General features: G+C 37.4%; 1 protein-coding gene across 1 annotated transcript in view; it reads right to left on the bottom strand.

Annotated features, from left to right (window-relative positions):
* CCDC112 (coiled-coil domain containing 112) overlaps positions 1-15,747 on the bottom strand; it is a 29,729-nt gene extending 13,982 nt beyond the window's left edge. Inside the window, exons 1-2 of the mRNA XM_082621703.1 lie at positions 15,499-15,747; positions 2,349-2,470 (exon numbers count right to left, since the gene is read on the bottom strand). Of these exons, the coding sequence (XP_082477829.1) occupies positions 2,349-2,470; positions 15,499-15,615 (239 nt within the window). The 5' untranslated portion in view covers positions 15,616-15,747. The remainder of the gene's footprint in view (positions 1-2,348; positions 2,471-15,498) is intronic.
* Positions 15,748-16,825: the final 1,078 nt, after the last annotated feature.

The raw sequence follows: 16,825 nt of genomic DNA, 5'->3' as shown, positions 1-16,825 counted from the left end.
TTAGAAATATTAACCTATAAAGACATTCAAAACGTAATAATGGAGACAAATTGCCAAACATATGAAAAGGTGTTTAACCTCACTCATAATACGAGAAATGAATATTAAAACTATACCATGGTAACACTGTATACCTATCAGACTAGGGAAAAAAATCACAACTTTAAATAATATATTCTGATGATAAAACTGTGATGAAATGGGTCCTCTCATATATTGTTGGTGAAATCATAAATTGCCTATGGAGGACAATTTAGCAATATTCATCACATTTGCAAATTCATATACCTTTGATCCAGCATTTCTACTTCTAGGAATTGTTCCTAAAGATACACTCACACATGTGCAAAATAATGTGAACCTATGTGGAAACTGCAATTAATTCAGCATTATTTGTTGTAACATAAGATTTACTATAACCTAAATGTCTATCACTAAGGGGCAGGTTAAATAAATGATGGTACACTCCTACAGTGGAATACAATGCAGTAGTACCATGTTCTATGTACTAATAAGGAAAGATCCCCAAGATACACTCTTTTTTAACAAAGGTTTTATATGAAAATGTTAGATATACCCAAAAGTAGAGAATGGTAAACTGATTCCCCTCAGATAGCTTCATATGATATATACCTCATATCATTCTGATTCACTCAACAATTTTACCTTTTTCCTCTCTTGGTTCAGCTACCTTTTCTTATCTTTTCTCTTCCTTTTTTGCTTAAGTATTCTAAAGTAAATCTACTACATTATGTAGTTTCACCCCAACATACTTCAGTGTGCATTTCTAGAGATTATGGATACTTGACGTATATAATTATAATGCCATTATCATGCCTGACAAAATCAATAATTCCTTGGTATCTAGGATATATTCTTAAGTTAAAAAAAAACAAAACAAGACACAGAACAGTGTATACAGTATGCTACCATTTATATAAAAAAGGAACCATCTGAATATGTCTTTTTATTTCCTTATAAGTATATAAAATATCTCTGGAAGGATACACAAGAAACTAAAACTACTAGTTGAGGGGAAGGGAAGTGTTTGAAACAAAGACCTTCCACTGTGGACCCTTTGATATGAACTGATTTTTGAATTATGTGAATGTATAACCTATTCTGAAAATAAAACAATTATATTACAAATGGTGTTCTTTGTATCCAATGAGAATTGTTGGATTCAATTTCAATGGATTTTTCTAATACTCTTTCAATGAGTTTTTCTAAAACCTTACAACAGATGTAGGAAGATTAATCAGAGTTACAAAACCTACACATACTGATAGACAAGGTATCTATCTATAATGGCATAATCTACTGGTTTGCTATATATATGGACATTAACCGCCTGGTGGATTACCCTATCTAGAGAGAAACATGACCAGAATTCTTAACCTAGAGTCCAATTCTATCTAAGGTAATACATTTTGGAAATTTAAAAAAATTTGTATTTTATCAAATTCTGAGTATTAAAAATATAAGAGTTATACAAATACAGTGAGAATTCAATCTCACAAGACTACAGTATGGTGTAACTTTTCAAAATTCGAACAGTACACTTTTTATTGGTAGAATTTCTAAACAGACCCAACTGCCACTAATTCTGGTCCAGAGACTATTTCTTACAAATGACTCCTTTTCTCTTGGTTCCTTAGCAAACTGATATTGTATGAATTCAGAGCAGTGTTTTTACAAAGCCTCCAACTATAGGATAGGGTTGGGTGTTCTGCATACTAATTCTTTTATCTTTACTCATGATATTCATCATATTATATGGTGCTACTGATAATGTTAAACATTCAGTAAATATCACTGGTTATTTTAAAAATACATATACACTAAAACTTAAAATAAATGCCAACTTCTCAATTATTCTAGTCATAATGTGCAGGATGGATCTGAAAGGGCAGAGACCAAGGAAGGGAAACCAAAGGCCAATAAAAAAACCTCAAGGGTATAGCACAGACTTTTCATTAAAATTATTCACTCACTCAAAAAGATTTACTAAGTGCTCACCTTGGTAAGTGAAAATGTATTTAATCTGTTACTTGATATATGTGATCTAAAGAAATAACTTTTGTTTTTGTTGATATACCCTGTTTCAAAATGGTAAAAATAAATAAATAAAATTTAAATAACTATACTTAAAATTAACTTTATACTAAATAGCTTATTATCATTTGTCTATTTCACACTTCTCACCTTTCTCTTGTTTTACATCTGAAAGACTAGTGACTAGAATTTCGTAACTTAGTGTGGGATTGGATAGGGTGGAGTAGAATTTTTATACAGTTCACCATAAAATGGCTAGTAATGTTATTTGAAGATAATGTTTTTATACTTACTGATTTTTAAATTTTTCTGCTGTACGTATGAATTCTGCTTTCTTAGTCCGACTAACTTTCTGCTTCCAGTTTTGAAGCTGAAAAGGACGAATTCCACCTGAAGTACCAAAACAGCCATCACTCTGAATAGAAAACAAAAATAAATTTATCCTCAATAATAAAAATGGTAGGAGATGAAGGTGGAAGTTTTTCAGAGAAAAAACATCAATGATGGAGTTTCTCAGGGGATAATTTGGGGGCCAATCTTATTTAATTTTTAAAAATACATTTTGTGGAAGAAGGAATATCTATCTTAAAATGCTCAGTTAGTAAGTAAGATATCTAAAGTCTTCAGGGATTTTCAGAAAAAGATCTAATTCCTTCATTCAATCAGTCATTTACCAATATGTATTGAACACTTATGATGTGACAGGTGCTGCACTAGACACTAGGGAAACAATGATAGCCCATGATAATATGGCCCTTGACTTAAAGTCTAGTGAGGGGAACAGACTTAAAAAGAAAAGAGTAAAAAAGCAATAAATGAAAAAAAAAACATGGTAAGTGCTATTAAGGAAACAAACAATGTTGAGATGAAGATAATGGGGCAAAGCGTTGGTTTTTTTTCTTGTTTTTTTTCAGTTAGAATGGCCACAGAAGGTCTATTTGAGGGGATGATGTTTAAGGAAGAATGGAGCCAGCCATGCCAAAAACTATAGGGAAAGGTGTGCCAGGCAGAGGGACTAGCATGTGCAAAAGCCCTAGAGCAGGAAAAACCTTGTCTAGTTAAAGCAGAGAAAAGGCAACTGTGACATGAGATTAGTAAAGTGCAGAGTAAAGTAGGAGATGAGGATACAGAGGTAGGCAAGTGGCACATCACTCCAGCATTTTAAGTCACTAGGGGAGTCTGGATTTTACTGAAGGGTTTAGAGTAGGAGAATGCCACGATACACTTAATTTTTAAAGGAAATCCTTCTGGCTATTTTTTTGGAGAATAAATTGATGGAAGGTGGAGGATGAGGTGAGGTAAGACTGGAAGCAGGAGAATCAATGAGGCAGGTGACGCAGCAACACAGACAAGGAAAGATGGTGTTCAGGGCTACCAGGGTGATGGTGAAGATTAAAAGTAAGAAGACTAAATATATCTGGGAGGTATAACCAAGAGGAATTGCTGAGAGTCTGGATGTGGGAGAAAAAGAAAAAAGGAAACAAGCCTTTAAATTTCGAGAAGCAAGCAAGAATAAAGTAATGAATTTAGAAAATACTTCTAAAATTGAGATATAATCCACATACCATAAAATGTATACATAAAGTTTACAATTCAGTGGTTTTTAGTATATTCACAAAGTCGTGCAACTATCAACACTATCTAGTACCAGAATATTTCCATCATACCAAAAAGAAACCCTGTACTCATTAAGCAGTCACTCCCCATACCCCTAGGCAGCCATTAATCTATTTTCCAACTCTGGATTTGCCTATTCTCGACAATTAATATAAACAGGATCATACAATATGCAACCCTTTCTGTCTGGTTTCTTTCACTTAGTATAATTTTTTTAAATTTATTTAATGTATTTATTTATTTTTGGCTGCATTGGGTTGTTGTTGCTGTGCGGGCTTTCCCTAGTTGCGGCAAGCGGGGGCTACTCTTTGTTGCGGTGCGCGGGCTTCTCATTGCGGTGGCTTCTCTTGTTGCAGAGCACGGGCTCTAGGCGCGTGGGCTTCAGTAGTTGTGGCTCACGGGCTCTAGAGCGCAGGCTCAGTAGTTGCAGTGCACGGGCTTAGCTGCTCCGTGGCATGTGGGATCTTCCTGGACCAGGGATTGAACCCATGTCCCCTGCACTGGCAGGCAGACTCTCAACCACTGAGCCACCAGGGAAGTCCCTAGTATAATGTTTTTTTAAGATTCATCCACGTTGTACCATGAATCTGTACTTCATTCCTTTTTATGGCTAAGTCATATTCCATATGGATCTAGCATATTTGTTTATCTACTCATCAGTTAATGGACAATGGGGTTACTTTCACTATTTGGTCAATATGAATAATGCTACTAAGAACACTTGTGTACAAGTTTAAGTATGAATACATGTTTTCAATTTTCTTGGGTATATACCTAGCAGTGGAATTTCTGGATCATAGGTAACTCTTTTTTACTTTCCCATTTAAAATTTTTGTGTGTGTTTTTTTAAAGCTGTAAGCCTTCTTATTAGTCCCTTATCAGATAAATGATCTGCAAATATTTTCACCAATTCTGAGTTGCCTTTTCACTTCCCTGATAATGTCTTTTGAAGCACAGAAGTTCTGAAAAAGTGCCAAACTGTTTTCCACACTGGCTGCACCATTTTACATTTCCACCAGCACTATGTGGGGGTTCCAGTTTCTTCACATCCTGACACTTGTTATTGTCTATCTTTTTTATTACAGTCATCCTAATAGATGTGAAATGGTATCTCACAGTGGTTTTTCATTAGTCCATAATGACTAATGATACTGAGCATCTTTCCATGTACTTATTGGCTATTTCTTTGAAGGAATATCTATTTATATCTTTCCCTATTTTTAAAATTGGGTTGTATTTTTATTTTTGAGTTGTAAGAGTTATTTATATATTTTAGTTATGTCCTTATCAAAATATGATTTGTAAATATTTTCTCCCATTCTCTGAGCTGTCTTTTCACCTTCTTGATAATGTCCTTTGAAGCACAGAGTTTTAAATTTTGATGAAGTCCAATTCATTGTATCTTCAGTTGCTTGTGCATTAGATGTCATATAGAAGACACCATTGCCTAATTAAAGGTCATGAGGACTTACATCTAAGTTTTCTTCTAAGAGTTTTACAGTTTTATCTCTCACATTTAGGTTTCTAATCCATTTTGAGTTAATTTTTATATGTGGTGTGTGGGAGAAGTCCAACTTCACTCTTTTGTATGTGAATACACCATCTGTTGAAAAGACTATTCTTTCCTTATTGAATTATATTAGCACCCTTGTTGAAAATCAATTGCCCACAATGTAAGGGTTTACTCTTAACTCTCACTGGTATGCCTATCCTTGTGTCAGTACCATACTGTTTGATTACTGTAGCTTCATAGTAAATTCTGAAATTAAGAAGTGGGAGTTCTCCAACTTTGTTCTTTTTCAAGATTGTTTTGACTATTTTGGGTCCCTTGAATTTCCCATATGAATTTTAGGATCAGATTGACAGTTTCTGCAAAAAAAAACAAAAAAAGGCAGCTGAGATTCTGACAGGGATTGCACTGAATCTGTAAATCAATTTGGGGAGTACTGTCATCTCACGAATATTAAGTCTTCATATTCATCAACACAAAACATTCGTTTAGGTAGGTTTTCTTTAATTTCTCTCAATGATGTTTCTGAGTTTTCGAAACATATGTTTCAAAAACTTAAATGTGTTGCACTTCTTTTGCTAAATTCATTCCTATGTATTTTATTCTTCGTTATACTATGGAATATTAAATTTTTTAAATTGAAGTATAGTTGATTTACAGTATTGTGTTAGTTTAGATGTACAGCAAAATGATTCTTACATTTTTTTCAGATTCTATTCAATTATAGGTTATTACAAGATATTGAATATAGTTCCCTGTGCTATACAGTAAATCTCTGTTGTTTATCTATTTTATATATAGTGGTATGTATTATTAATCCCATACTCCTAATTTATCCCTGCTCCCCTTCTTTCCCCTTTGGTAACCATACGTTTTTTGTTGTTTTTGTTTTTTCTGTGAGTCTGTTTCTGTCTTGTAAAAATTCATCTGTATTATTTTTTAGATTCCGCATATAAGCAATATCATATACTATTTGTCTTTCTCTGTCTGACTTACTTCACTCAGTATGATAATCTCTAGGTCCATCTGTGTTGCTGCAAATGGCAATATTTCATTCTTTTTTATTGCTGAGCAGTACTCCAAAATGGCACTATTTTCTTAATTTCATTTTTGAATGGTCCATTACTACTGTATAGAAGTACAACTGATTTTTGTACATTGCTCTTGTTTCCTGCAAGTTCTGCAAACAGCTGAACTTGTTTATTAGCTCTAATAGTTTTTTTGGAGGATTAGTTAGGATTTTTTATATACAAGATCATGTCATCTTCAAATAAGGATAGTTTTATTTCTTCTTTTCCAATCTGAATGCTTTTTGTTTTTCTTGCCTAGTTTCCTGGCTAGAATCTCCAGTGAATAAAGTGGTGAGAGTGGATATTCTTGTCTTATTCCTGATCCTATGGGGAAGTCTTCAATCTTTTGTCATTAAGTATTATGTTAGAGGTTGGGGTTTCATAGATGCCTTTAACAGGCAGAGGGGTTTCCTTCTATTGCTAACTTGTCGAATATTTTTATCATGAAAGAGTGCTGGATTTTTTCAGTTGCTGTTTCTGCATCTATTGAGATGATCATATGGTTTTTGTCCTTTATTCTGTTAATATGTTCTATTATGTTGATTGATTTTCATATGCCTGGAATAAATCCCAACTAATCATGGTGTAAAATCCTCCTCTATGTTGTTAGGTTTGGCTTGATAGTGTTTTGTTGAGAATCTTTGCATTTGTATGCATAAGAGATACTGATCTGTTATTTTCTTTCTTGTGATGTCTAATTTTGGTATCAAGGTTAACAATGGCCTTATAGAATGAGTTGAGAAGTGTTCTCTTCTCTATTTTATGAAAGAAATTTGTTATAAACAAAAAAACCCTGACATTTATATTTACCTCTACATTTGTCTTTATTATTATATATTATAAATATATTTATATATACCTTTATTATATTACCTTATATTATCATACATTACCTTTATTATTATATACCCTTACATTATACTGACTTTTATATTTACCTCTATATTTACCTTTACCAGTACTCTTTATTGATATTATTCTTCATTTGGGTTTGAATTATTACCTAGTATCTTTTTACTTTTGCTCGAAGGACTTCCTTTAATATTCCTTGTAGGGCAGATATGCTGGCAATGAATCCTCTCAGTTTTTTAAAATCTGGGATTGTCTAAATGTCTCCATTTTTTTCACTAAAGATTTTTACATTTTACTTGAGAAATGTGTGTAGAGAATACAATTAAAAATTTTTTTCATTAGTTTATAAGTATAATAAAATATTGATCATATGGGGAAATTATGTTTAGCTGAGGAAAATATGCTCCAATCCTGAGAAGTACTATACAGTTGACCCTTGAACAATACAGATTTGAAGCAGGTGCACTTATACACAGATTTTTTCCAATAAATATACTGGAAAAAATTTTGGAGATTTGTGACAATTTGAAAAAACAGACGAATCACACAGCCTTAGAAATATCAAAAAAATTAAGAAAAAGTTAGGTATGTCATGAATGCATGAAATATATGTAGATACTAGTCTATCCTTACATAGGCATAAGGTGAGTGACAGTCATATAAAATTAATAATGTGTTAGTTTCTTACTGTTTTATAACTTTGCTTTCAAAGAATTACATTATCGTACAGTATGCTTTTCTCTCTCTTAATTGGAGAAAGTGCTTAGCAGCCTATCATCACAGGTAAGTGGTTTTTTAAAAAAATGGAACAATGTTCCCAGTGTTACATTATGAATATGATGATAATATTGTATGCCATAAAAATTTTATGATGATTCATTCATTGGTGTATAGGCTAGGCTATTGTGAAGCAAATGTATCGACTATATTAGGCTACCATAAAGCAATCATATTGCTGCTTCTTCATTATCAGTCCATGGACCATTATATTTGTAAATAAATATGAATTTCTTCTTCACATTATGTTTTCATTTTTGATGTCTAGTGTTAGTAATACATACAACATCTATAGTGTTTTGTATAAAACAATACTGATGTAGATACTGACTGGCAATTCATCTTATAAACAAATCACGTAAACTTACAGTATCGATAAGCACAGTACAGTACTGTTAATGTATTTTTGCCTCCTTATGATTTTCTTAGTAACATTTTACTTTCTCTAGCCTATTTAATTTTAACAATACAGTATAATGACTTACAAAATGTGTTAATCGACCAAAAGATCAACAGTAGGCTATTAGTAGTTAGGTTTTCGAGGAGTCAAAAGCTATACATAGATTTCTGACTATGCAGGGATTGGTGCCTCTAACCCTCCTGTTGTTTAAGGGTCAAGTGCACTTACTTGTTCTAGTTATGTGAATTCCAGGGATGTGGACTTCTAGGAGAATTTACATGGGAGCCAATAGAGGACCTGTGCATATGTTTTCAATTTTCCATAGTCTACCATTATTCATTATATTTTACTGTCATTATATTTTGGGGACAATAGAGTGAAGATGTCCTTATAAGTAGTGGCAGCAAATTTTGTAACCTAGGTTTCCATTTTATATGTTTTTTATGAAAAATAACTTGGCAAACAATAAAGTCTTTGGGTTTTACTAGGCTGTAAGGGATAAAACTATCTATATTTTTAACAAATCAACTCACTTAGAGCTTGAGTTAGCATGTTTCATTGGCAGAAACACTATGCTGGAAACAGAGCCTCTATTGAGATGTATATCTAATAATAGAAATCGAGGCAAATTATTTAATATCTTTAAGTCTCAACTTTATTTTTAAAGTTATTTTTAAAATATATATGAAAATATTTTATTAAACTCCAAGCTCCCTTTGAATTCCAATCTCCTTTGATATTTAAATTGAGATATAATAGACATATAATTAGTTTCAGATGTATAATATGATTCAATATTTGTATATATTGCAAAATGCTCACCACAAGTCTACTTAGCATCCATTACCAGAGTTACAAATTGTTTTTCTTGTGATGAAAACTTTTTAGATCTACTCTCTTAGCAACTACTGTTAACTAGTCACCATGCTGTACATTACATCCCCAGGACTTATTTATTTTATAACTAAGTTCGTACCTTTTGACTACCTTTATCCATTTTTCTCAGCCCCTATCCCCTGCCTCTGACAACCACCAACCTGTTCTTTGTATCTATGAGTTTAATTTTTTTTTTTAGATTCCACACTTAAGTGAGATCATATGGTATTTGTCTTTCTCTGTCTGACTTATTTCACTTGACATAATGTCCTCAAGGTCCATCCACATTTTTGTAAATGGCAAGATTTCCTTCTTTTTATGGCTGAATAGTATTCCAGTGGTGTGTGTGTGTGTACATTTTCTTTATCCATTCATCATTAGTGGTCATAGGTTGCTTCCATTTCTTGGCTATTGTAAATAATGCTACAGTGAACACTGGGGTGCATGTATCTTTTCAAGTTAGTGTTTTCATTTCCTTCAGATAAATACCCAGAATCAGAATTGCTGGATCATATCGTAGTTCTATTTTTAATTATTTGAGGAACCCCCATACTGTTTTCCAGAGAGGCTAAACCAATTTATATCCCTACCAACAGCGCACAAGGGTTCACTTTTCTCCACATCCTCACCAACACTTGTTATTTCTTGTCCCTTTGATAACAGCTATTCTAAAATGTGCAGTTTTGATTTGCATTTCCCTCATGATTAATGATGCTGAGCATCTTTTCATGTACCTGTTGGTCATCTGTACGTCTTCTTGAGGAAAATGCCTATTCAGTTCCTTTGCCCATTTTTCAATCTGATTTTTTTTTTTTTTTTTTTTTTTGCTATTGAGTTGTACAAGTATATACTTTGGATATTAACTCCTTATATGACTTGCAAATGTTTTCTCTCGTTCAGTACGTTGTCTTTTCATTTTGTTGATGTTTTTAGTTTGATGTAGTCTCCTTCATTTTTAGACAATTATTTTTCTGGACACAGAATTCTTGGTTGAGAGTCCTTTTCTTTCAGCATTTTGACTATGTCTATCATTCCATGCCTTTGGAGTCCAAGGTTTCTGTTGAGAAACCAGTTTTTACTGAGGATCCCTTGTATGTGTTGAGTTGCTTCTCTGTTGGTGCTTTCAAGATTTTCTTTTTGTCTTTGTGTTTTCTACAGTTTGATTATGACATGTCTAGGTATGGATCTCTTTGAGTTTATTCTACTTGGAGTTCACTGAGTTCCAACAATGTGTAGATTCATATTTCACCCATCATTTCCTCAAATATTCTTTTCCCCCCTTTTCTCTTTCCTCTCCTTCTGGGACTCTCATTAGCTGTGACACTTGATGGTATCTCACAGGTCTCTAAGGCTCTGTTCATTTTTCTTTGTTCTTTTTTTCTTTCTGTTCCTCAGTCTGGATAATCTGAACTGACCTATCTTCTGCCAGCTCAAATCTAGTGTTGAGTCCTTCTAGTGAATTGAGTTCTTGTATTTTTTAACTCCAAAATTTCTATTTGATTATTTTATTATAATTTTTCTCTTTATAGATATTTTCTATTTGGTGAGACACCATTCTCATAGTTTATTTCTTTAGAAATGGTTTCCTTTAGATTTTTGAACATATTTAAAGTAGATGATTTAAAGTCTTTGTCTATTATGTCCAACATTTGGTCATCTTAAGGGACAGTTTCTTTTTACTGTTCTTTTTTTTTTTTAATTCTTCTGTGTGTGGACCATACTTTCTTGTTTCTTTGCACATCTCATAATTCGTCTGTCAAATACTCAACACTTGGGCTTCCCTGGTGGCACAGTGGTTGAGACTCCACCTGCCGATGCAGGGGACACGGGTTCGTGTCCTGGTCTGGGAAGATCCCACATGCCACGGAGCAGCTAGGCCTGTGAGCCATGGCCGCTGAGCCTGTGCATCCAGAGCCTGTGCTCTGCAACAGGAGAGGCCACAACAGTGAGAGGCCCACGTACCACAAAAATAAATAAATAAATAAATACTCAACACTTTTAATAATATAATGTGGCAACTCTGAAAATGAGATTCTTTCCCCTCTCCAAGGTTTGTTGTTGTCACTGTTTAGTCATTTTTCTGAACCAATTCAGTAAAGTCTGTATTCTTTGTTTGTGTGGCACTGAAATCCCTGTTTTGTTAGCTTAGTTGTCAGTGAACAATTGGTTGGTCAAATATTTTCTTAGATGTCTTGAACCACTTAAGTCCCCAGTCTTTGCTGAGGTGGTCTAAGTACATGCTGGAGCATGCCATCAGTACTCGGGCAAGCAGTTTAAAACTCTACTTTAGCCTTCATTTCCTGTTGCACAGAGTTTCAAGACCAGCCAAAGGTGAGAGCTCAGGCCTTCTTAGGCCTTCTCTGGTTGCATTCATTTCCTATCACTACTATAACAAACTTACCAAAGATTAGTTTACCACAAACATAGAGCCTTAAACAACACAAATTTATTCTCTTACAATTCTGGAGGTCAAGTCTAAAATTAAGGTGTTGGCAGGATTATGTTCTTTCTGGAGATTCAGAGGAGAATCTATTACTTCCTTACCTTTTTTTCAGCTTTTAGAGGCCACCTTCATTCCTTGGCTCACGGCCCCTTCCTCACATAACTTCACCCTCTTGCTTCCACTGTTACCTCTCCTACTGGTTCTGATCCTCCTGCTTCCCTCTTACACGGACCTTTGTGAATATATCAGCCCACCCAGATAAACTCCCCATCTCAAGATCCTCAATTTAATCATATCTGCAAAGTTCCTTTAATCATGTAAGGTCACATATTCACAGGTGCAGGGGATTAGGATGTGACTATCCTTGAGGCGGGAGGGAGATTCTGCACTCTGCCACACACACACAGCCCTATTCATGTGTGTGATCTTCTAGAGGAAATCCACTTTGAGTAATCATTTAAAGTCAGAAAAGTAATGTGCTTATTACTGAAGGACCACTCCAGGCAGCCAAATGCCATAAAATACAAGTCATCACAGGAAGGTCATTAGAAACAAATCAAACAGAAGACACAGCTCTATCTTGGTACAAAACCAGAACATACACTAGTGTGATACTGCTAGAGATACTTCAAAAAAGTTATAATTCAGCTGCTGGAAAGATCAAGAGGGAAAGGGCATCTGAGAGGACACTCAAGAGATTCATAGTCTTCGGCCCTGAAAGGCAATGGCTGAGGAGAATTATGGACAAATAAGATATAAGCATTAAAATGCATAGATAGGGTACATTATTTCTTTCCAAAATGAATGAGAAATTTATGGGATTCCACACTCTATGGAGGTTGTAAAATAAAACACAATACAAAATAGTTCTGAAACTTCAAAGATAATTATTCCAAAATAATTTAAGGAAACAGTTATGGACTGAATTATCACCCCCCAAATTCACAGGTTGAGGCCCTGGATTTGGAGGAAGTAATTAAGGTTAAATGGGATCATAAGGATAGAGTCCTAATCCATTAGGACTGGTGTCCTTATAAAAAGAGGAAGAGGGCTTCCCTGGTGGTGCAGTGGTTGAGAGTCCACCTGCCAATGCAGGGGACGCGGGTTTGTGCCCTGGTCCGGGAAGATCCCATGTGCTGCAGAGCAGCTGGGCCCATGAGCCGTGGCCACTGGGCCTGCGCATCCGGAGCCTGTGCTCCACAACGGGAGAGGCCACAACAGTAAGAGACCCATGTATCGAAAAAAAAAAAAAAAAAAAAGAGGAAGAGACACCAGAAAACTCTCTCTCTCTGCATGTGCACATGTGAGGACACAGCAAGAAGGTGACTGTCTACAAGCCAGAAACTAACCCTGATAGCACCTTGATCTTGGACTTCCCAGCCTGCAAAATGGTAAAAAAGTAAACTTCTGTCATTTAAGCCATTCAGTCTGTGGTATTTTGTTATGGAAGCCCTAGCAGGCTAATATAGGAACTTTAGATATTTTGGCAGACATCTCTAATATCATGAGGAAAATTATCTCTTCTCAGGAAAACATTAGTTGGTTTCACTGTTAGAGTCAATAGGAATACTCATTCATGAAATCCTATGACAAATATCCAAGCTCAGTGGTAGGTTGTACAATTTGAGTGTATAGTGTGTATGTGTGTGTGTCTGTGTGTATGTGTATGTGGTATGTTGGGGGGAATACACAGAAGGATAACACATAGTTAAACTCCTCAAAAAGCACAGTATGGTACAGTAGAGATTCTAATTGTTTTTTTTTTTTAAACCCAAACACCCTTGAGAAATTCTACCTCACTACTGCTGTGACTGTCAACCATGAGGCTCTGCCTTCCCTAAAACTGGTGAAAGGGTATAAGGCAGGGTGTCTCAACCTCAGCACTACTGATATTTTTGACCAGGTAATTTTTTGTTTGGGGGGAGCTGTCCTTTGGCCTGTACCCACTAGATGCTAGGAGCACACACAAACACCCCATGGTCCACCTGCAGCTGTGACAACCAAAACTGTCTCCAGACATTGCTGAATGTGAGAAACCGATGTCACAGTTGAAACAACTCCACAGGTGATTCTAATCCAACACCAAGGAAGACAAACCTCTGAGAATCACTGTAGTCAGCAAGAGTGTGCATCAATAACAGTATTAGGCAACTTGTGAGAAATGCAAACCAGGAGGTTAAACATGGTTATAAGAATTTGGAGAACAAATCATTTTCAACTAAAGTAAGCCAGAAAGGTTTCATGGAGAGAGCCACCAAGAGGACTAAAACTAAAAGGGCCATACATTTTAAAAAAAGATTTTTAAAGTATTTTAAATATATCTGAAAAAAAATGTATCTATTATGTATTTTTCTGTATTTTATATTTTTTTCCTGAGACATTTGGGCCAGAGTTAGAATAATAAATGCAGAGGATGTGTGAGAAAACTTGTCTGAGGTGGAATTTCTTGAAACAGGTAAAGACACTGTATTTCCTTAGAGGAAGAAAATGATAGAAGCTGTCCTCAGCTCATAACAGCCTCCTTTCAGGTTTGGACTAATCCACAAATACTTAATGAGCATCTACTATGTTCCTGGACTAAAGAGGCACAGCTTTTGGTGCTGGGAATACAGCAGTGAATAAACTTCCAAAAGTTTCTTCCCTCATAGAGGGCAGGGTTTTACGTTCCCAGGCAGGGTGGAGAAAAATTAAAAAGTGAGCATAAAATATGTAATATGTTATATGGTAATAAATGCTATGGAGAAAAACAAAACCAGAAAAGACAACAGGGTGTGCTGGGTAGGGGGATTCAGTAAGGGGAGGTCAAGGAAAGAATCACTGAGCTGATGGCATTTATCTGAAGGCGGTGATGGTGCTGGCCATGAGACCACTAGGAAAGAGATTCCAAGCAGAGGGAACAGCAACTGCAAAAATCCTGAGGGAGGAGTGTGCTCCACCTGTCTGAAGGACCACCAGGAAGCCAGTATGGCCGCAGCAGACTCAGAGCAGGGGACTGGGGATGAGGTGACAGGGAGGCGGTAGGGGCAGCTCAGAGGCCCTGTGGACCTCGGTAAAAACGTCTGCTTTTACTCTGAGGGATCTGAGCAGACAAGTGTCATTACTGGACTCAATCACCTGACTGTTGAGAATACTTCAGGAAGGCAAGAGTGGAAGAATAGAAACCAACTAGGAAAGTATTTCTGCTGGGGGAGAAATGATGGTGTGGACCACCATGTGAGGTGGTGAGAAGAGTGGGATTCTGGACTTATTCCAAAGGTAGAGCAGACAGGAACTGCCCATGCTCTGGGGTGTGGGCTGTGAGAAAAGGAGAGGTGTCAAGATCTGTGACCTGAGCAGCTGGATCCAACAATTCTCCTTGGGGGATCCTCTGGTCCTCACTGCAGAGAAATGGGTCCTGAGAAGATCTCTGGAAACACATCAGCCTCAGACCATCCCATGTTTGACTCCTCCTTGTGTTCCCAGCGCTGATACAATAATACAGCAGCCACCAGTCACTGGGCACCGAATCTCTCTCCAACCAAGCATTGTACCAGGGGCTTCCCAGACAATGTGCACGGCTCGGGAAGCTGCATTTTATCAGTTCCAACGTTTAGAGAAGAAACTGAGTCACCGAGAGGTTAAATATGTTCCTATCACACGCTAGGAAGAGGCAGAGCCAGCGTTTCCACCCAGATCTTCCTACCCTCCAAAACCACGACAGGCGGCTCCGTAAAAGCAGTTAAACGCACAACCGAACAAAGCGAAACGCTGGCGTGTGCCAGGCCCCGAGCAAAGGGAGCCTAACACCGCGCCTCCCGCCTCCCGGGGCCGCGCTACAGGGCACACCTGTTCAGCCTGGGGCCCCGTCCAGCCTCTGGCGCCTGCAGCCCCCCGGCCCACGTCTGCCTCCTCCATTTACCTGTTGCAGCACAGGCGTTGCTCCCACGCGGGTCCCGGTGGCCGCGCCCGCCCCCGCCACAGCCCCCGCTACAGCTGTGGCCGCCGCCGCCACCACGACCGTTGTCAGGGCGGCCATCTTTCCACGCCGAGCCGCTCGGTGCGCTGCGGCCCCCCAGGCCTGGGGTGGAGGGGTTCGGGCGTGGGGAGAACCTGGCTCTGCCGGGGCGGCAGGGATACCCCGCCAGGGAGAACGCTGCCGAGATGTGGGGCGGGGCCGGAGCGCGGGGCGGGGCGGGAGTGCAGGGCGGAGGTGGGCCGCGGTGCAAGGCGGGGCGGGGTCGGGATAAGGGCGGGGCCCGAGCGCGGGCCGGTGGCGGGCTCGGCTTCGCTGTGCTCCGCGGCGCTGTTGTATTACAGTGCACGTTATCTACTCTTTATTTGGCAAAAAATCTTTCTCCCCGACCCCTGTCCCCTAACCAACGGGAAAATTCATTGTTTTTCACTGTCCTTAAATTTATTCGTGTTATATATAGATATATGATATACATAGATATCTATATATCCATAGAGAGATATACTTTACATAATAGAACTTCTTTCTAGGTTTCTACTAAGTTCTGGTGAAACTGAGTCTAAAGTAAAAAACATTATTGATGAGCCTGAACAATATATTTCACATTTTCAAACAAAACAGAGCATGCCCTACACTATCAGATATCAGACGCAGGGATGTCACACTCCTAGGACTTGGCCATTGAGAAGAGAGACTCCAAAGATACAGTGTTGGGAAGGTGGAGAAAAGCCAGAGATGACTCCTGCAGTCAAGGCGTTGGCAACCAGTGGCAATTCAGCTGATTTGTGGATGCACTGCGTTTTCCTCCTTTAAAGGAATGTATTCATCCATTCATCGATTCATTAATTCAATCAATATCCAGCTGCTACTATATGCCAGACCTTGAGAATTAACTGTTGAATTAGACACACACATGAAGTTCCTTGTCTCCAAACTTCTACCAGGGAATTCACAAGTAAACAAACAGGGTGTTTATCATGCACTTACTTTGTGCCAGTACTGTTCTAAACAACCTAGTGAAGTAGGTACTATTATCATTTTCATTTCACGGATAATGTTAAGTAACACAAGACCATATACAAGTAGGAACTGGGATACAAGCCTAGCTGGCCTAACTCCAGAGACCATCCTGTTAGAGATGTTAAACAGGCAGATGGAGCCCAGGAAAGAGACTAGAGTTAAATATATGAATTTGGTCTTCATCTCCATGTAGAAAACATCTTAAAAAGTGAACGAGATCACTTAGGGAGAGTATAAATTGAAGTCTGGGAAC

Source organism: Mesoplodon mirus, assembly GCF_964341445.2.
Source record: "Mesoplodon mirus genome assembly, chromosome: 5".
In the NCBI taxonomy this organism is placed as follows: Eukaryota; Metazoa; Chordata; class Mammalia; order Artiodactyla; family Ziphiidae; genus Mesoplodon; species Mesoplodon mirus.
Note: the sequence above shows the minus strand (reverse complement) of the source record. Positions and strands in the feature narration are given on the sequence as shown.